Genomic DNA, 21,997 nt, shown 5'->3' with positions numbered 1-21,997 from the left:
AGGAAGCGCAGAGAGTCCCATACAGGATAAACCCAAGGAGAAACACGCTGAGACACATAGTAATCAAAGTGGCAAAAATTAAAGACGAAGAAAAATTATTGAAAGCAGCAAGGGAAAAACGACAAATAACATACAAGTGAACTCCCATAAGGTTAACAGCTGATTTCTCAGCAGAAACTCTGCAAGCCAGAAGGGAGTGGCATGATATACTTAAAGTGATGAAAGGGAAGAACCTACAACCAAGATTACTCTACCCGGCAAGGATCTCATTTAGATTTGATGGAGAAATCAAAAGCTTTGCAGACAAGCAAAAGCTAAGAGAATTCAGCACCACCAAACCAGCTCTACAACAAATGCTAAAGGAACTTCTCTAAGTGGGAAACACAAGAGAAGAAAAGGACCTACAAAAACAAACCCAAAACAATTAAGAAAATGGTCATAGGAACATACATATTGATAATTACCTTAAACGTGAATGGATTAAATGCCCCAACCAAAAGACATAGACTGGCTGAATGGATACAAAAACAAGACCAATATATATGCTGTCTACAAGAGACCCACTTTAGACCTAGGGACACATACAGACTGAAAGTGAGGGGATGGAAAAAGATATTCCATGCAAATGGAAATCAAAAGAAAGCTGGAGTAGCTATACTCATATCAGATAAAATAGACTTTAAAATAAAGAATGTTACAAGAGACAAGGAAGGGCACTACATAATGATCAAGGGATCAATCCAAGAAGAAGATATAACAATTATAAATATATACGCACCCAACATAGGAGCACCTCAATACATAAGGCAACTGCTAACAGCTATAAAAGAGGAAATTGACAGTAACACAATCATAGTGGGGGACTTTAACACCTCACTTACACCAATGGACAGATGATCCAAAATGAAAATAAATAAGGAAACAGAAGCTTTAAATGACACAATAGACCAGATAGATTTAATTGATATATATAGGACATTCCATCCAAAAACAGCAGATTACACGTTCTTCTCAAGTGCGCATGGAACATTCTCCAGGATAGATCACATCTTGGGTCACAAATCAAGCCTCAGTAAATTTAAGAAAATTGAAATCATATCAAGCATCTTTTCTGACCACAACGCTATGAGATTAGAAATGAATTACAGGGAAAAAAATGTAAAAAAGACAAAACACATGGAGGCTAAACAATACATTACTAAATAACCAAGAGATCACTGAAGAAATCAAAGAGGAAATAAAAAAATACCTAGAGACAAATGACAATGAAAACACGACGACCCAAAACCTATGGGATGCAGCGAAAGCAGTTCTAAGAGGGAAGTTTATAGCTATACAAGCCTACCTAAAGAAACAAGAAAAATCTCAAGTAAACAATCTAACCTTACACCTAAAGAAACTAGAGAAAGAAGAACAAACAAAACCCAAAGTTAGCAGAAGGAAAGAAATCATAAAGATCAGAGCAGAAATAAATGAAATAGAAACAAAGAAAACAATAGCAAAGATCAATAAAACTAAAAGTTGGTTCTTTGAGAAGATAAACAAAATTGATAAGCCATTAGCCAGACTCATCAAGAAAAAGAGGGAGAGGACTCAAATCAATAAAATCAGAAATGAAAAAGGAGAAGTTACAACAGACACCGCAGAAATACAAAGCATCCTAAGAGACTACTACAGGCAACTTTATGCCAATAAAATGGACAACCTGGAAGAAATGGACAAATTCTTAGAAAGGTATAACCTTCCAAGACTGAACCAGGAAGAAACAGAAAATATGAACAGACCAATCACAAGTAATGAAATTGAAACTGTGATTAAAAATCTTCCAACAAACAAAAGTCCAGGACCAGATGGCTTCACAGGTGAATTCTATCAAACATTTAGAGAAGAGCTAACACCTATCCTTCTCAAACTCTTCCAAAAAATTGCAGAGGAAGGAACACTCCCAAACTCATTCTATGAGGCCACCATCACCCTGATACCAAAACCAGACAAAGACACTACAAAAAAAGAAAATTACAGACCAATATCACTGATGAATATAGATGCAAAAATCCTCAACAAAATACTAGCAAACAGAATCCAACAACACATTAAAAGGATCATACACCACGATCAAGTGGGATTTATCCCAGGGATGCAAGGATTCTTCAATATATGCAAATCAATCAATGTGATACACCATATTAACAAATTGAAGAATAAAAACCATATGATCATCTCAATAGATGCAGAAAAAGCTTTTGACAAAATTCAACACCCATTTATGATAAAAACTCTCCAGAAAGTGGGCATAGAGGGAACCTACCTCAACATAATAAAGGCCATATATGACAAACCCACAGCAAACATCATTCTCAATGGTGAAAAACTGAAAGCATTTCCTCTAAGATCAGGAACGAGACAAGGATGTCCACTCTCACCACTATTATTCAACATAGTTCTGGAAGTCCTAGCCACGGCAATCAGAGAAGAAAAAGAAATAAAAGGAATACAAATTGGAAAAGAAGAAGTAAAACTGTCACTGTTTGCGGATGACATGATACTATACATAGAGAATCCTAAAACTGCCACCAGAAAACTGCTAGAGCTAATTAATGAATATGGTAAAGTTGCAGGATACAAAATGAATGCACAGAAATCTCTTGCATTCCTATACACTAATGATGAAAAATCTGAAAGAGAAATTATGGAAACACTCCCATTTACCATTGCAACAAAAAGAATAAAATACCTAGGAATAAACCTACCTAGGGAGACAAAAGACCTGTATGCAGAAAACTATAAGACACTGATGAAAGAAATTAAAGATGATACCAACAGATGGAGAGATATACCATGTTCTTGGATTGGAAGAATCAACATTGTGAAAATGAGTATACTACCCAAAGCAATCTACAGATTCAATGCAATCCCTATCAAATTACCAATGGCATTTTTTACGGAGCTAGAACAAATCATCTTAAAATTTGTATGGAGACCAAAAGACCCCGAATAGCCAAAGCAGTCTTGAGGCCAAAAATGGAGCTGGAGGAATCAGACTTCCTGACTTCAGACTATACTACAAAGCTACAGTAATCAAGACAATATGGTACTGGCACAAAAACAGAAGCATAGATCAATGGAACAAGATAGAAAGCCCAGAGATTAACCCACGCACCTATGGTCAACTAATCTATGACAAAGGAGGCAAAGATATACAATGGAGAAAAGACAGTCTCTTCAATAAGTGGTGCTGGGAAAACTGGACAGCTACATGTAAAAGAATGAAATTAGAATACTCCCTAACACCATACACAAAAATAAACTCAAAATGGATTAGAGACCTAAATATAAGACTGGACACTATAAAACTCTTAGAGGAAAACATAGGAAGAACACTCTTTGACATAAATCACAGCAAGATCTTTTTTGATCCACCTCCTAGAGTAATGGAAATAAAAACAAAACAAAACAAAACAAACAAAAAAAATGATTACAATGCTAAATTTTACCACAATTAAAAAACTAAATTAAAAAAACCCTACAGAGACTTCCCTGGTGGTCCAGTGGTTAAGACTCCACACCCCCAGTGCTGGGGGTGTGGGTTCAATCCCTGGTCGGGGAACTAAGATTCCACATGCCATGTAGCGTGGCCAAAAAAAAAAAAAAAAAAAAAAGATGTTAAAAAAATATCTACAAAAAAATTGGTTAATGTGAATCCTACATCTTTGTTTTTCTTTTTTTAAAAAATTTATTTATTTTTTAAAATTTATTTATTTTATTTATTTATTTTTGGCTGTGTTGGGTCTTTGTTGCTGCACGTGGGCTTTCTCTAGTTGCGGTGAGCAGGGGCCACTCTTCCTTGTGGTCCACGGTCTTCTCACTGTGGTGGCTTCTGTTGCGGAGCACGGGCTGTAGCCGCGCGGGCTTCAGTAGTTGTCGCATGCGGGCTCAGTAGCTGTGGCTCGCGGTCTTTAGAGCACAGGCTCAGTAGTTGTGGCACATGGGCCTAGTTACTCCGCGGCATGTGGGATCCTCCCGGACCAGGGCTCGAACCCGTGTCCCCTGCATTGGCAGGCGGATTCCCAACCACTGTGCCACCAGGAAAGCCCTGTTTTCTTTTTCAAAATTGTTTTGGCTATTCTAGTTTCTTTACCTTTCTATATACATTTTATTTTTAAAAGTTTTTTTAATGTTTATTTATTTATTTAGGCTGCACTGGATCTTATTTGCAGCATGCGGGATCTAGTTCCCTGACCAGGGATGGAACCCGGGCCTGCTTCATTGGGAGCGTGGAGTTTTACCCACTGGACCAGGAGGGAAGTCCCTATATACATTTTAGATTTAGCTTGTCTCTATCTACAAAGAGTCCTGCTGGAATTTTAATTGGAATTACATTAAATTTATTGTTCAATTTGGGGGAGAATATATATCTTAAATATACTATGTCTTCCAATCTATAAATATGGTATGTTTTTCCTTTTATTAATTCTTCTTTGATTGCTTTCATTAGCATTTTGTAGTTTCTAGCATACAGATCCTGTATATGTTTTGTTAGATATATTCAAGTATTTCATTTTTTTGGAGCTATTGTAAATGGTACTGTATGGACTGAATTCTGTCCCCCTCAAATTCATATGTTGAAGTCCTCTCCCACACACACCTCAGAATGTTACTATATTTGGAGATAGAGACTTTAAAAAGGTAATTAAGGCTAAATGAAGTCAGATGGGTGGGCCCTAATCCAATGTGACTTGTGTTCTTATAAAAAGAGGGAGTGATACCAGGGACATGTGTGCCCAGAGAAAAGGCCATATGAGGACACAGTGAAAGACGTCCATCAATAAAACAAGGAGAGATGGGGCAGGAGAAACGAAATCTTGAAACACCTTGATCTTGGACTTCATAGCTAGAACTGTGAGAAAATAAATTTCTGTTCTCTTAGCTACCCAATCTGTGGCAGCCCTAGCAAAAAAATAGTTACTATTTTCAAAAATGTCATGTTCCAGTTGTTCATTGCTAATATATATATATATATATATATTTTTTTTTAAGGAACACTTTTTTTAAAGTACATTTCTTTTCTTTCTTTTAAATTTATTCTATTTATTTATTTTTGGCTGCGTTGGGTCTTCGTTGCTGCTCGCGGGCTTCCTCCAGTTGTGGCGAGTGGGGGCTACTCTTCGTTGTGGTGCACGGGCTTCTCATTGCTGTAGCAGAGCATGGGCTCTAGGTGCGTGGGCTTCAGTAGCTGTGGCACGTGGCTCAGTAGTTGTGGCTCACGGGCTCTAGAGTACAGGCTCAGTAGTTGTGGCACACGGGCTTTGTTGCTCTGCAGCATGTGGGATCTTCCCGGACCAGGGCTTGAACCCACGTCCCCTGCATTGACAGGTGGATTCTTAACTACTGCGCCACCAGGGAAGCCCCTTATTGCTAATATATTGAAGTATGATGGAATACTGTATATTGATCTCAAGTCTTGTGACCTTGCTAAACTTGCTTATTAGATATAGGACTTTAAAAAAATATAGATTCCCTAGAATTTTCTGCATAGATGATCATATCATCTATCAATAGGGGTAATTTTATTTATTCCTTTACAATATTAAGCATTTTATTTCTTTTTCTTGCCTTATTGCACTTGCTGGAACTTCCAGTACTATATCAAATAGGAATTAAGTAACAATGGCTGAAAACTCCCCAAGTTTGGTGAAAGACATAAATCTGTAGATCAAAGAAGTACAAGCATGGTAAGAGTGGATTTTAGGAGGGAAACATTCAGTTTGACGTTAGCTATTAGGTTTTTATAGATGCCCCTTATCATGTTGCGAAGGTTCCCTTCTAATCCTAGTTTGCTGAGAATTTTTATCAGGAATGAATGTTAGATTTTGTCAAATGCTTTTTTCTGCATCTATTGAGATGATCATTTCTTTTTTTCTTTTTTAGTTTGTTAATACGGTGAATTCCATATTAGAATTCCATCCTAGTTAGAAAAGAGGATCAGAAACAGTTCTAGTTCACAATAAATGATCAAAAATACACACTTGGAGTTTCACACTGGTGTTAACTCTCCCGGTCTCTATCATAATATAGTTTGAATATATCTGGACCATGTGTATATCGTGCAGAATGCTACAATGGTCCTTTACATTGCTGACATCATACTGGCTGGGCAGGATGAACATGACACGGCTAGCACACTAGAGACCTTGGTAAGACACACAAACTCCAGATGGTGGGAAATAAACCCTATGAAGATTCAGGAAACTGCCACTTTGGTAAGGTCCTATGGGAGCCATTCATCAAGGGCATGCCACAATATCTCCTCCAAAGTAAAAAACTAATTGCTGCATCTTGCATCCTCCACCACAAAGAAGAAAGCACAGTGACTGGTGGCCTCTTTGGATTCTGGAGACAACACATTCTTTTTTTTAAAAAAACATTTATTTATTATTTATTTATTTAATTTATTTTTGGCTGTATTGGGTCTTAGCTGTGGCACACAGGATCTTCACTGAGGCATGTGGGATCTTTCATTGCAGTGCGCGGGCTCTTCATTGAGGTGCATGGGCTTCTCTCTAGTTGTAGTGTGTGGGTTTTTTTCTTACCTAGCTGTGGCGCACAGGCTCCAGGGAGCGTGGGCCTGTAGTTGTGGCGCGCGGTTCCAGAGCATGTGGGCTCTGTAGTTGCAGCACACCAGCTCTAGTTGAGGCGCACAAGCTCAGTAGTAGTGGCATGCAGGCTTAGTTGCCCCATGGCATGTGAGATCTTAATTCCCTGACCAGGGATCAAATCCACAACCCCTGCATTGGAAGGCGGATTCTTTACCACTGGACCACTAGAGAAGTCCCTGGAGACCACACAGTCTTCATCTAGGAATACTCCTCCAGCCCAGGTACCAGGTGACACAAAATGCTCTCAGCTTTGGGAGGGATCAGGTGCTCGTGTATATTTGTCTTTTCTTTTTTTTTTAAGAATTTTTTTTGATGTGGACCATTTTTTAAAATCTTTACTGAATTTGTTACAATACTGCTTCTGTTTTATATTTTGTTTTTTTGGGTGCGAGGCATGTTGGACCTTAGCTCCCCGACCAGGTATGAACTCGCACCCCCTGCAATGGAAGGTGAAGTCTTAACCACTGGACCACCAGGGAAGTCCCTGTATATTTGTCTTAATTATTATTGTTAAGAAACAAATAATATAATACTTCTTTTGTTTGTTTTACTTGAAAAAGGGACGTCTTTTTCTAATTTGAACAAAGATACCATATGTACTAGAATGTGCTTGAGATGAAACCTGTTTGATATCCATGGAGAGGAAGACAATGGTGGTTCTAGCCTGTGAGATAAGACACAAGCTAAATGCCCCCAAGTCTGTGAAAGTTTGGAAAGTGTGAAGGAAATAAAGGCCAAAGGCTCAAAATTTAATGTCAAACTATTGCTTACTAAACTCTGCGTGTAGGAGGAATTGCAGGAACAATGTAGTGACCCAAATCCTCAGGTTTCTTGGAACTTTGAAGTTACAGATGTTCTTTTAATTACAGCTTTATAAGAAACACAAATATATGGAATTGTCTTTCTCAGAGATTGGGGCCCTTAAGACCTGAGTGAGAAGTGAACATTTTTCAGTTATTTCTTCAAGTATTTTTTCAGTCCTAACTTTTTCTCTTTCCTTCTGGGACTCGGGTGACACTAATGTTAACTTTTTTTTTTTTTTTAATATATTTTATTTATTTATTTATTTATTTTTGGCTGCGTTGGGTCTTCGTTGCTGCGTGCGGGCTTTCTCTAGTTGCAGCGAGTGGGGGCTACTCTTCGTTGCAGTGCGCGGGCTTCTCATTGCAGTGGCTTCTCTTGTTGCGGAGGACGGGCTCTAGGTGTACGGGCTTCAGTAGTTGTGGCTCGCAGGCTTAGTAGCTCTGCGGCATGTGAGATCTTCCCGGGCCAGGGCTTGAACCCGTGTCCCCTGCATTGGCAGGAGGATTCTCAACCACTGCGCCACCAGGGAAGCCCCTAAATTTTATATTTTAACTGGCTTTTTCTGACACCAGTCTACCAGGGCAAGGCGGGGTGCTGCCAGGCAAAGGTAGAAAGTCTAAGTTTCTCACTTGACCTTTGTTGACACCCAGGGGGTGGTGTTCCTTTTCACTGATGGGCAGAGGTGGGAGGTCTAGCTCCAAGTGTGATCTCCACTGACACCACATGTTGGGGCTAGCCTTGTTACCTCTGGGCCATGGTCAAAGTCCTGACTCATTAGGTTTCTTGTGACACCATCCCAGCAGGGAGAATGAGAAGCCCCTTGTTACTGCTGAGTGGGGTGGAAATGCAGGCTTTTCACATGGTTTTCACTGACATGGTGAAACACGAGTGAGGCCCCAGGGGAGGCCTCATCGCCAGCCAGAGGGGATGAAAGTCTCCGCCCTTTACTTGGTCTTCTCTGGCATCACACTGGCAGAGTGTTGGGGTACCTCATTGCAGCCTGGACAGGATGGAAGTTTAGGCTCCCCACTGGGCCTTTGCTGGTGTGAGTGTAGGTGGGGCTACAGTTTCTTCTGGGGGATTTGGCTGGAGTATAAACTTTTTTGTCTAAAAGTTTCTGTCTTACCGGGTTGCTCCTTTCTTGGTCTCTTGACTAGAGAGACAGCAGGTTTTTGTTGGGGCCTTTTGTTGTTCTTTTCACCCATTGGCATTTCTGAGTCGCCAGCTTCTTCTGTTCCAAATCTGGGGTATGTGGGGCAGAAAGAAAACCTACAGAGGGGCTTCCCTGGTGGCGCAGTGGTTAAGAATCCGCCTGCCAATGCAGGGGACACAGGTTCGAGCCCTGGTCTGGGAAGAGCCCACATACCACTGAGCAACTAAGCCCGTGTGCCCAGAGGTATTACAGCCGTCTCCTTGCCAACTGTCATGCCCTTCATGCTCCAGGGCTCCCTATGGCATCAGGTTAGGCTCTGCTGATACCACATTCTTACTTAGCATCCCCCACCCCCACCCCAGCCCTGTCCTGTCTCCCTCAGCCCTTTTCTTCTAGAGAGCACTTCCACATGCACCCCAGCCCCCATTTCAGGCTCTGCTTCCAGGGAATCCCCTTATGGCAAGTGCTGCGTAAGTTGTGGGTCTAAATGTCAATGTTGCTGCTCCTCCTGGGCAGTGTTGAGGGAAGAGGAGGCCTTGCTGCCTCTCTTTCTCCTGCTCTGGCAGCCCCGACTCCACACGTACACACACAGGCGCATATGCCTCCCTGCAGCCCCTCCTCCCCCACCTTCTGCTACTGAGCTGCTCCCCTGAGGAAGTGGGCTTGGAGGAATTCTGTCAGCCTTGAGCCTTGATTATGAGTTTTTGGTTTTCAGATGAGACCAAGAGAGGGGATGCCCCACCTCACTCAAAAAGGGACAGAGCGATGCCTGGCAGCATTTTTTTTTTTATTCATTTTATTTTATTTATTTATGTTTTAGTTTTTAGTTTTTGGCTGTGTTGGGTCTTTGTTTCTGTGCGAGGGTTTCTCTAGTTGCGGCGAGCGGGGGCCACTCTTCATCGCGGTGCACGGGCCTCTCACTATCGCGGCCTCTCTTGTTGCGGAGCACAGGCTCCAGACGCGCAGGCTCAGTAGTTGTGGCTCACGGGCCCAGTTGCTCCACGGCATGTGGGATCTTCCCAGACCAGGGCTCGAACCCGTGTCCCCTGCATTGGCAGGCAGATTCTCAACCACTGTGCCACCAGGGAAACCCCTTTAAATTATTTTTTACTGGAGTATAGTTGCTTTACAACCGGCAGCCTCTTGTTACCTGCTCCCGGCCTGGCCTGACCTGACCCTGCGGACCCTGTAGGGCTCCACACTGCAGAACCGCGGGGGCACCACTGACAGGACTGCCAGCTTCAGGCTTGCTGAGCAGCCACTAGACCACATTCCACGTGGCAGCCACAGTTTGTCTTGGCGAGGTGGCCCTCTGGGCCCGGCTCCAAGAAGGGCCTGGGGAGCAGCCCAGACAAACCCGCTTTCACCACAGAAGCCAAAGCTGGCTGGGCTTGAGTCGGTGCCAGCCCCAGTGGCCAGACCCTCCTCCACCCACCTGAAGGTGGACTCAGGCTCTGGGTGAGGGGTTGGATGTGTGGAGGGGGCTAGGCTCCCAGTTGGGGGAACCCCAAGAGAGGCAGCAGGGGCAGGGACGCAGGCCAGAGGGCTTTCCTGCCCAACCCTCCACCCTAAGGTAGGCCTTCAGGAACTGGACTCACAGGATGGCTGCCCACTATGGCGTGGCCCTTGGCCATGGTGCTAGATGGATAGCCTTTTACACCCTAGCCATGGGGAGAGGCACCTACACCTCCCCTGGGAACCCTGGAAGCCCAGCTCAAGGGGCCCACTGCACAGCAAAGGGTGTCTCAGGGGCAGCGTTCACTCCCAGGCTGGCAGGGAATGAGGAAGGAAAGGCTTTGGAGAACCAAGATGTCAGGATGCTGGGCCCCAAGGAATAACAGACCTGCTGTTGACGGTGTTTTCCTTCCCCTTTTAAACACTTGGCTCTTTTTCCCTCAAGGAATGAAATAGCCAAAGGAATGTGCAGAAACAGTCTAGTTTCTGTTATTGCCCTGGTGGGAAGCCTCTTCTATATCTTTAGAATCATGAAGTCTCTTCCATTCTGTCTCCAGTGGGGGGTGTCTATGGACTCAGAACACCCCTCCTTCCCCTTGGCAGTCCCCTCGGCTCTAATCCCAGCACCTGCCCCCCCTCACCCCCATCTCCCGGGGTTGGCCCTCTGTGCTCCCTGCCAGGACTGAGGCAAGGAGGGGGTGGGAGTGGGGGTGGACACTTTCCCCTTTGAGAATTGAGTGGAGGTAGGGGCTCTTGGACAGACGGTCCACGAGCACCTTTCTGGAACTCCAAAAGAGGAGACCCAGAGCTAAGAGTCCAGCTGAGGAGAGACAGGTTAGAATCGAGGTAGAATGACTTAGTGAGAGACTGATTTGCTTTCCTTCTTGTGTTTTTCCCTCCCCCTCTCCCAGAAGGCAGCAGAAGGTATCATGACAGGGTAAAGTACTGAGGTGGTCTTCAGATCTCTGCATTTTGTTTCCCAGAAACCTAGCTTCTTGAAGAGAAGTGGGGAAGGTGAGGGCCAATGGGTACCTTCTGGGAGAGTAGCACAAAGAGAGAAAGAGATAGAGATAAAGAAAGAGAAAGAGACAGAAACAGAGAGAGAGAGAGAGAGAATGGGGCTATATGTTAGCAAATGGCATACCCTGGGTAAAGGAGACATGGAAGTGTACCATTAAGCATACAATTAATGCAGTTAATGCAGTGGTTTAACATTAGACATATAATGAATGTAATTCAGCATGTTAACAAAATAATGGAGAAATTCACATGATTTTCTCAATACATGCACAGAAACATTTCATAAAATTTGGCATCTATTCATAATTAAATTTTTTTTTTAGAAACTTAGGAATAGAAGGATGCTATAAAACCAAACATGATACTTAATGTTAGAAGTTTACCTTTTGAGATCAGGAGCAAAATAAAATTGCCCACTAACACTACTTCTAATTAACATTGTATTGAAGGCACCAGGGGTGTATTTTGGCAAGAAAAGGAAAGAAAAGAAATAAGGATTGGAAATGAAGAAATAAGACTGTCCTTTACAGATGACATAATTATCAACTTAAGAAAATCCAAGATGGGACTTCCCTGGTGGCGCAGTGGTTAAGAATCTGCCTGCCAGTGTAGGGGACATGGGTTCGATCCCTGGTCCAGGAAGATCCCACATGCCGCGGAGCAACTAAGCTCGTGTGCACAACTACTGAGCCCGCGCGCCTAGAGCCCGTGCACCACAACAAAGAGTAGCCCCCACTCGCTGCAACTAGAGAAAGCCCGTGCGCTGCAATGAAGACCCAACGCAGCCAAAAAATAAATTAAAAAAAAAATCCAAGATAACCTATGGATAAAGTATTACTATCTGTGAGCTAAGCAAGGTTGCTGAATACAAGGTTATTGTATAAAAATCAATTGTATTTCTATAAACCCACAACAAATAGCTAGGAAGTGGAATTAAGAAAATGATATCATATATAAGAGCATAAAATAATCAGATACTGAGGAAAAAATAAAAGATGTGTAAGACTTCCACACAGAGGCCTATAAAATACTGTTAAGAGAAGTTTAAAAGATTTAAATAAATGGAACAATACACAATATTCATAGATTGAAATATTCAACATTTTAAAGATATCAATTCTCCATTAATTGATCTATAAATTCAATACAATCTCAGTGAAAATTCAGGAGGCTTTTAAAGAATTAATAAATTGATTATAAAAGTTAAATGGAAATGCAAAGGACCAAGTGTAGCTAAGATAATCATGAAGAACTAAGTTCGACAATTTGCTGTACTGGATATCAAAACTTACTATAAATCTAAAGTAATTAAGATAGTGTGGAATTGGTATAAAGGTAGACAAAAAGACCTGTACATATATGGAAACTTAATTTATGATAAAGGTGCCACTGACTTGCAGTGGAGAAAAGATGGTCATTTTAATAAATGGTGCTGAACCAGTTGACTATCCATACAAAAAAAATAATAATAATAAACTTGACCCCTAGCTCACACCATATATAAAAATCAAAATATCTTCTTGATTTGGGGGTAGGTGAAGATTTCTTAAAAGGATACAAGAAACACTAACCATAAAGAAAAGATTGATAACTTAGACTACATTCAACTAAGAAATTCTAGTTATCAAAAAATCCCTTAATGAGAGTGAAGAGTAGGGGAGTGTGAAACAAGTGATAGGAGGGCTCTCACGTTGGGGTTGGTGAGAGTTTGTCTGGTGTGGTGTTCTTATGAACACCAGACTTCAAAGCTGGTGGCTTCAAGGTGGCTCATGCCCTTCGGTCACCCAAAGGGTGTTGTTACTGCGTACTGGAATGGCAGCAGAGGAAGGAAGCTTGTGGGTATACGTGCAAAGGTGTGGACAGGGAGGGGAGGGTGGCCGGCCCAGGCGCAAGAGCGAGGAGCTTCTGAGAATCACTGAAGAGCCTGGCTCTTCCAGGGAACAAAGACACTGTGTGTGATCTGTGAATTTTTTCCTATTTGGAGAAGTCATCCTCGGGAAGAGAAAAGAGATTTGGGGGTCCACTTGAACCACCTCAACCATGTTTAATGCTTGCCTCATTCTAAGTTGACCATATGGTGGGGGAAATAGACCTTAGAGGTTACTCTGGCAAACAACTACTAGTTTATCTTCAAGGGCATGAGGCTTTAATTTTTTAGCTTTCACATTTAGGTCCACAATCCATCTTAATTGATTTTTGTGAATGGTATGTGGTATAGGTCAAGTTTCATTTTGTCTTATGAATATCCAATTGACCTAATGCCATTTATTGAAAAGACCATCCTTTCTGCACTGCACAGCAGTTTCCATTTTTTCTGGGAGATTTTTCTTTTTTTTTTTTGGCTGCACCGTGCGGTTTGTGGGATCTTAGTTCCCCAACCAGGGATTGAACCCAGGCCACGGCAGTGAAAGAGCTGGACCACCAAAGAGTTCCCTGGGAGATTTTTCTTTTTGGAAAAAAATAAGGGCCCTGCCAATAAGGGCAGGAATGGGAAGAATGAGGACGTTTTGCAAAACAGTCAGCAGTAGGGCTCGTCAAAGCTGCTGCTGGGCTTCCCTTGAGTCAGTGAGACCTGTCCACAGTGGGACCTGTCTGAGCCAAGTACATCCCTAGAGGCTGCTCGAGGATGCAGGGCACAGCAGCCTGGTTCTGCTGGGAAACATATGTGGGAAGGAAGCAGAGGATTTCCTGGGAGATACTCTCTCTCTAAAGGTCAAGCAACCAAGTATCTGACCCCCATCTTACTTCCACCCCATCGGCCCTGTGGAAAGAAAGCCCGGCGGTAGGCTGATGCTGGGAAGGGCCCCTTTGTCACCTGGCATCTTGGTACCTCAACTAGAAACAGTCTGAGCAGAATTTCTGTCACCTGGTCCCAGGAGAGGCAGGACCTACAGGTGATGAAAAATTCATAAACTTACTTCAACTAGGAAAAACTTCCTCTTCCACAGGCTGACTGCCCGGGGCCACGTCCAGTGCACACTGTTGTGCCCCATCCAGACCCCCTCATCTTTACCTCTTCAGTGTACACCTGTCTGACCCCATCTGCCAGCACTGCATCTCTTCCCCTGAGAGCTTTCTCTAGCTTCTGGGGCCTGTTGCCACCCACAAGGCCACCTAGAAGTTCCAGGAAGCTGACGCTCCCCTCCCATTCCCCCCGGAAGCTTCTGACCACTGACTGACAGAAGTTGGTGTATAAGTAAGTACACAAGCTCCCTTGACCCTCAGGTGGGAAATCTCTGTGTGTTTTATACAGTTTCCCAGAGTTCCCTGATGGGATTAAGCTCCAGAAAACTCACAGGAGTGACTTGCTCACAAGCACAATGTATTGGGCTTCCTTACTTTCCCTGCCTCCCTTCCCCTCTCCTTCACTGGTGCTTCCTGAGATTGCCTCCCAAATAAACCCTCTGAGCACAAATCTTTGTCTCAGGCTCTGCTCCTGGGGGAATCCACACGAAGACAATCTCCATTCCGGGTGCATGATGCCACCCTGACTGATATGAACATAGGCACTGGGGCAAGGTTAGAACTTCCACCACTGGCCTGGGATGTCCAGCACCTGCAGGGGTCAGTCCCCATGAACCAATCAATCCTGTCTTGTCTACAAAGCCTCAGGACTGTCACTAGGCTAGGACCTGGTGATATGCTAGCATTTAGGGGCTTCCCTGGTGGCGCAGTGGTTAAGAATCCGCCTGCCAATGCAGGGGACAAAGGTTCGAGCCCTGATCCGGGAAGATCCCACATGCCGCGGAGCAACTAAGCCCGTGTGCCACAACTACTGAAGCCTGCGTGCCTAGAACCCATGCTCCGCAAAAGTGAAGCCACCGCAATGAGAAGCCCGCGCACCCCAATGAAGAGTAGCCCCCGCTCGCCGCAACTAGAGAAAGCCCACGCGCAGCCACGAAGACCCAATGCAGCCAAAAATAAATAAATAAATATGCTAGCATTTACTGGGCAGTGGGTTCTCCATACAGATTTATGTAAGATCAAGACCAAGCTTCTGTCACTCAGCTTAATATCGTCCTGACTCAGGATGGCTGGAGCTATGGAGAATGGAGTCCCTTTCGACTAGAGAATGTTGGAAGTCCAGAGAGGTGTTCTGGCTGTGAGGCCCAGAAAAAAATGCCTTGTTGCTTTGCTGGAGTTGCTGCAGATCCAGATGCAGGCCCAGACTTGGTTGCAGACTTGTCTTGGACTGACCCATGACTCATGGTCCAGTTTCACTCACTCCTCACTGATTTATTGGCTACAAAAAGACCTGGTGTGATATTTGCCAGATTTGGTTAATAGTTTTCATCTCAAGTGATGGCCCTGACTAGAGACTGTGTTAAAAATGACTTTGTGACCCTGGTGGGTCTGTGGCATAGAACTGTTGGTTCTACTTGCCCATATCCCCTCAGACTCACTGTTCCAGAATTTGCTTACAATATCCTACAACAAAGTCTACTGGTGGCTTTTTCTCTGCAGGAGGGACAGGCAGGCCAGAAGTGTCAGAGAGTTAATCTCCTGGGAGCAGCCCCCAGGCAGTGACAGATGAGGGCTGGAGGATCAATATCCCAGATCCTCTGCCCCTTGGGTGGGAAAACCCTGAGTTATGTTCTACACTGTCTTCGAGAGTTCTACAGCAGGGAACCTGTCTCAGGTTCTGCTTCTTAGGGAACCAAAACCAAGACATGCAGGAAGAACATTGTGTTAGTCAGCCTGGGCTGCCATAATAAAATACCATAGACTAGGCAGCTTAAACAGAGAAATTTATTTTCTCATAGTTTCAGAAGCTAGAAGTCCCAGATCAAAGTGCAAGCTGATTTGATTCCCGGTGAGGACTCTTCCTGACTTGTAGGCGGCGCGCCTTCTCGCCTGTGTCCTCACATAGTGGACAGAGAGCTCTGGAGTCTCTTCCTCTTCATACAAGGACACGGTTCTATCACATTAGGGCCCCACTCTTATGACCTTATTTAACCGTAATCACCTCCTTAAAGGCCCTGTCTCCAAATATAGCCACAAAGGCAGAGGGGTTTGGGCTCCATGTATGAATTTTGAGAGGACACAGTTCAGTCCAGAGCAAACATCATAATGATTAGCTCTGCCTGCTGCGGATGAGGGAATGGGCAGTATTTATCTATCTATCTACCTATCTCTCTCTCTCTAACCTGCTGCACTGTGCTGCTTGTGGGATCTTAGTTCCCTGAACCGGGACCCCTGGCAGTGGAGGTGCAGAGTCCTAACCACTGGACCACCAGGGAATTCCCAGGAGTGGGCAGCGTTGACTCAAATGGTGGCTTGAGGACAGTTGTGAGATCTATGAGGACAAATATCACATCTTATTTATACCAACCACGGCACCTGACCCATTCCAGGAACCAGTAATAACCTGCATCTGGTGCAGATTAGCGCTCAGCAGGTGATCAACCTGGGAGGGCCCTGGACCGTGGAAACTGCTCGGAGCCTGAATGGAGCAGGGCATGGCTGGCAGGCTTTGGGGCTCTGCAACACAGGCTGAAGGCAGGAACTGAGGGGAGGACAGGCGAGCACTGAGAATAAAGCAGGATTCTTGGGTAGGAGGCTATCTCATCATGGGCCCCGGTGAGATGAATCCCAGGTATTGGCAGGAACACAAGAGAAGAAAGGGGAGGCCTCTAAAGGACAGGGCCAGCCTATCTGCCTTGGCAAGTATTATTTGTCCAGAGGGCTGCAAGGCATGGGCTCATAGTTTGGGGAAGGACAGGTTTCCAGAGGCCAGAGCGAAGGACTGCTGTCGGGAGGAGAGAGGAGGAAGCTTGAGGTCTGGAGTTGGACCCTGGGATCTCTGGACAGTGCATCAGAAAAGTGGCTTCCAGTGTCAGAAAGCTAGACCTTTGGGGTCTAGGGAACACGTTTCAGGGGGACAACTGGGATTCATCCTAGAAGTTGGGTAGATGAGCCTGGGAATCTTGCCTTTCTACCACCCATCCTCCCAAACTCTGAGACAGGAGAGCTGGAAAGTGCCTAGGCCTGGGAAGGAGGGAGGAGGTTTGGGTGTCACTTAATCAGGCAATCCTAGCAGCCAAAATTTGCCCCACCCAGCAGCCTCCAGTCAGGAAGGATTTCACTTCTGAGCCTCTGTACATCTGGGTAGTATTTAGTTGGCTCTGTTCTGGTTCCCAGCAATGTCCTTCTGACACCCCCAACTTTGGTCCTGCTCAGACAGCTGGGGGACTGAGTCCTCAGTGCCCAGAATGGGCTCCCAGCCAGAGCTCTCAGGGCTGAGCCCATGTCCTGGGTCTTCCCACCCCTCCCCAAACCCCCCAACTCAGTACAAGAGCAGATATGGGGCAGGGAATACTTGCTCAGTTGAACTCTGATGCTGTTGAAAAAGTCCAAGGTATAAGAAGGCTGCCCAGCGGCACGGTTTAGAGTTGCAGAGCTGCTGAGGAAAGCAGACCCACACCAAGGAAGCAGACAAGAGAGGCTGGGTGGCCACCTGCACCTGTGTTTATTGTTTTCTCCAACCTCAGCAGAGCAGAGTATGAGACCAGGGGCAGCTGGACCCGTTCCATAGTTCTATGGGGCAAGCCAGAGTCATCTGTGTGTGGGGCCAGAGTCCATGAGACATCCACTGAGGGCAAGATCCACAACCAGGGGACCTGGCACCTCCTCTTCTGCACCCTTCATGCCCAAAGCCTCCACTGGGATTCATGATGTGGCAAGCATGAGTGCTTAGGACTCAAAGGGAGTGGGGCAGCCACAGAATCAAGTGGCTGTCAGAAGCTCCATGGGAGCCTAGGCAGGCCTCCTGAGGCTGCTGGGCACCACCCCTTGTCCTGGAGAGTAGTTGGGATGCTGGGATGGTTGAGATGGGTCAGACGCAAACAGGACCTTCCCAGGCCACCTCTCCCTGAGCTCCTTATCATACTCCCCATCCCATGCTCCTGTCACCAGACGCCCTTGGTCTGCACAAGGTCCATCTCTTCCAGAGGAACCGACCCAGCAAGTGAGGTCAGGCATCCAGCACCTCCACGGGATGCTCTCCTAACAAGAGCATCAGCACAGTGCTGGGGCTTCCAACCAGCCTCAAGGGAGGTGAGAGAAGCCTGTGGGACTGAGGGGCCCTTGAGCACAGGGAGGAAGGCCTCTCCCTGTTCAGGCCTGTGGGTTGAGGTCTGCCTGCAGCCCCGGCCCTGCATCTGTCTGTGCTGCCATCCAGGGCATGGGTGTGAATCCTGGAGGGACCACTAGTCCGGGCTCAGTGGGGACAACACCTGTAGACCTGGTGGGGAGAGGAAAAGACGAAGGTCCTGTAGGAAGGCTGGCTGCAAGGGGACAGGAAGCCACTTCTCGCCTCTTGTTCAGCCTGGGCCACTGGGCTGGGCTATGTGGCCCTGACAGCTGTCTAGATGGGCCCTGGAGTGGGAGACATGGACCCCAACTCCCCATCCCTGCTAAAGTCTTTTGGAGAGAGCCCATCCAAGGCCAGGGAGGGAGGCAAGATTCAGCCAGAGACCTACCATAATTAGGAGTACGCCAGGCCCTGAAGCCCCCGAGCTGGAGAGTGGAACTTGTCAGAATCTTCAAAAGGCTGGTCTGCAGTAACCAAGCAGGGGAGCCATAAGCCATGTGTAGTCTGTGCCCCTCTCGACTGGGGGCAGCATGCAGGACATATGGCACTTTTTGAGGGCAGAGCTATCAAGAGCCTTGAAGGTAGTCAGCCACCCCCAGTCCTAGCCTAGGCCCAGCACTGCAGACAGTTAGGTGAGGTGTGCCCCCCAGACCTCTTAGGAGGTACAGCCCCAAGCCCTTGCCCCCCGAGTTTCTTCAATCGAGAGACATGACTCTGGGCTCTTCTTCCCAGCCTGTCTCCTTCAGAGGGCCTGTCTCAAGGTGAGGAAGCAGACGGCCATGTATCAGGACAGCAAAGGAAAGAGGTCAGCCTCCAGGAGTACAGATACCTAATGCAGTGGTAGCAGCATGTCTTCCTCCCACACCCCCACGAAATTCATCCCTTCCATCACCCTTGCCTCTTTCTAACCCCCTTCCCATGGTTTGCTGCAGGAGAAACTGGTGGCCTTCTGTCCTTCCTATTCCCTGCATTTTAAGCTCCAGACACACTTAGGTTAAGAAAAATTATCCAAAACTTGGAAACAAGGCTAAATATAACTGTGTTCCACTTTGAATTATCCTAGAGCATCATCTAACAAGCCCACCGCAAAAGTCATCTTATTCTAAGGCATGCAACTCTTTTTGACTTGCTATATACACTACTGGTTAGAACCCAGGCTTTTTTAAGTTGAATGTTGACTTGGAGGAGATTGATAAATGGCAAATAACAATCATTTCACTAATGGGCTGCGGGGGGTGTGACCTGGTCTCAATTCCCTATCTGTAAAATGGGGAAGGTGAAGCTGGGCTAAACCTTATCTAAGGTCAGTCCCCCTCCATCCAGCAAGTGACCTGGTCTCTCACAGTGGTGTATGCTATCCTCCAGTGGACATAGGGAGGTACAGGTCAAGGGCACGCAGCCCATGGTGGGGTTCTTCCAGCTCTGCATGTTGGGTCTTTACTCTGGGCTCAACTGGATGAGGCCTTGAAGTGGTTTCCAGACCTTCTCCAACTGGTATTTTTGTCTCCTTGATGGTCCAGAGTGAGACCGTCCCAAGCTATGAGGCCCAGGGACGTGGGGTCCAGATGGACCTCCTTGAACCCCTGCGGAGCTCCCTCCTCTGCAACCCCCAGGGAGAACTGGTCACCTGGCTTGAAGCTCTTGTGAGATGTGGATGGAGTGGGCTGCGAAGGCCCAGCTGCTCTACCAGGTTCCAGCGAGGCAGCACGGAGCACTCACCTGGAAGCCCCTCTCCGTGGGCTCTGGGGCAGGCCTGGGGTGGGGAGCTGGGTGGGCGCAGCACGGGGGCGAAAGCACTCCTCTGTTTGACGGCGGAGATCATGTTGACAGGCGAGAAGGAGAAGACGCTGGTGGTGGGGGCAGCCGCCGGGAGGGACATGGAGGAGGCAGCGGCCAGCGGGGGGCTAGAGGGCATGACTCCGGGGCGGGGAGGGGCAGGCGCAGCAGGGAAGGCGGTGGGAGACACAACAAGGAGACAGCACCAGAGTGAGCAGCTCGGTTGCTGCCCTGGCATGAGCAGTATGCCCTGTGCGGGCTGCTGACCTGGGTGCCAGGCTCAGCCCTCACTGGGGGCTGTGAGGGTCCTGGAGAGACCAGTACAGGGTAGAGTCTGGAGGCAGGCTGGGAGCCTCTGGGGTTGCGGTTTAGCACTTGCCCTTTTGGGGGTTCTGGAGACCCTTTCTTAGCGTTGGAGATGATAGGGCCAGATGAGGTTAAAAACAAACAAACAAACAAAACCCAAAAAACGAAAGCAAAACCAGAACATCCAACAGAACCAGATACTGAGAGGTGCCTGCAAAGATGAGGGATGAGCAAGAAATGGAACAGGTTAGGATTCCTGCTGAAAACCACTGGGACTCTGAGACACTAAGAAACATTGATGGGCCCTGGGGCATCAAGGTTAGAGTCAAAGGTCAGGGTTCACAGCAGAGCTGGGGCAAGTGGTCAGGGACGAAGTTTGGGGGGTACACATAGACTCCTGTTATAAGGCCCCTCTGTCCAGGATCACAGCTCACACAAGAACCCTTACTCCCCCCTACAAATATGTTCCCCTTACCAATTACACTCCCCCCGACCCCCGACACTTTGTTCTCTTCCAGCTTAATGCAGGTCCTCATCATCTTCAGCCCTGGTCCTGGAGGCCTCCTGTATCTCCCTCTTCCAGCAGGTCAATTTTAAAGAAAGGTACAGAGATCCAAATCCTCAGATCTTCCTGTTCTCTAACCCCCTAGCCCCCATGGCTGTGGCTTGCTCTCCTAGGAATAGCCAGGGAGCCTCCTGCACTCAGCCTTTGCCTGCCCCTCCTTCTTGCAGCCTCCTCTCCTGGGGGCTCCTGCCCAGGCCATCTCTGGATTCCCCTTTCTACAACCTCATCTGAACACAATTCCCTGCCTCTCTCTTCTAAAGACCAATAAGACTGTGACTTGAGTGTTGTCCAGGCAGCGGGCAATGGGATGAGGGTGGGGGTTTCCTGAAAGAAAGCAGCAGCCTGAGAAAGCTGCTTTTGGTATCAGAACACTCCCCCACCCCCACCCCCTTTGGAACAGTGATGCCTTCAACAGCTGCCCCTGTTCCGAATGTACTCAGCCCCATAGATAACCATCTCTTTTTAAGACAATGCTGACTGCTAGCTGATGAGGCCCATGGAGCTCCGTGGAGGGCTTGAAATAAATGCCAGAAAATGTACTGTATCTCTCAAGGCCCAGAGCTCACAGCCGCATTTTGTAGCTTGGGTAGTACTGGGAGTTGTGGTTCAGTCCAGGGCTGCTGGTGGCTGAAGCAGAAGACAGAGGGGAGGTCCGAGCAGACAGCCTCTGGCAGGGACAGTTCCGGAGGTCATTACAGGCACGTCCTGGCAAACTCAATGAGAATGATGCCCACTGGAGCTTCACCACAAAGTGTTGTGCACAAGGGGAGTGGATGGAGACTCGACAGGACAATACCACCAGATGGGACTGACCCTCAGGCCCACCCAGGGTGTCCCCAGTTGATGCTGGAGTGAGGCTTAAGCAGCTGTAGAATTCTTGATCTCCTGGCTGAAAGGGAAGACCCCAGGTGGCTGGCTTTTGCCCACTGGGGCAGTGTGTTCCTCCACTGCTGACTGCACTGTGTGTGCAGCGGAGAAGGGGGGCTGGTGTTCCAAACTCCACCAGCTTCGACCTGGGGGGGCACCCTGAGAGAGGTGGTAAGAATACTGTCCAGAACTGAAGGGAAGTAGGAGCAGTGGAGCCTGGCCTGAGCAAAGGGGAGACAGGAGTCTTGGTGGGGACACTGGAGGGTCATGGTCTGTGTGGACACCAGCAACATGGGGCTTCT

General features: G+C 46.7%; 1 protein-coding gene across 4 annotated transcripts in view; it reads right to left on the bottom strand.

Moving 5' to 3' along the window:
- Positions 1–17,538: 17,538 nt before the first annotated feature.
- The window catches only part of EBF4 (EBF family member 4), a 54,709-nt gene continuing 50,250 nt past the window's right edge, over positions 17,539–21,997 (bottom strand). The window contains exons 16-18 of one of the 4 annotated variants that reach the window (XR_014254533.1): positions 19,901–19,982; positions 18,570–18,645; positions 17,539–18,331 (exon numbers count right to left, since the gene is read on the bottom strand). Coding sequence is in view for 3 of the 4 variants with exons in the window: in XM_082428504.1 (XP_082284630.1) it covers positions 18,575–18,645; positions 19,901–20,098 (269 nt within the window). In the remaining variant the exon portion in view is untranslated. Of the gene's footprint in view, positions 18,332–18,569; positions 18,646–19,900; positions 21,542–21,997 lie in introns of those variants that run through there. The other 3 variants (XM_082428504.1, XM_082428505.1, XM_082428506.1) reach the window with 3 other exon arrangements.

The sequence above is a fragment of the Balaenoptera physalus genome (genome assembly GCF_965194825.1).
Source record: "Balaenoptera physalus genome assembly, chromosome: 16".
Lineage (NCBI taxonomy): Eukaryota > Metazoa > Chordata > Mammalia > Artiodactyla > Balaenopteridae > Balaenoptera > Balaenoptera physalus.
The sequence above is the reverse complement of the archived record's forward strand: the minus strand, read 5'-3'. Positions and strand labels throughout refer to the sequence as shown.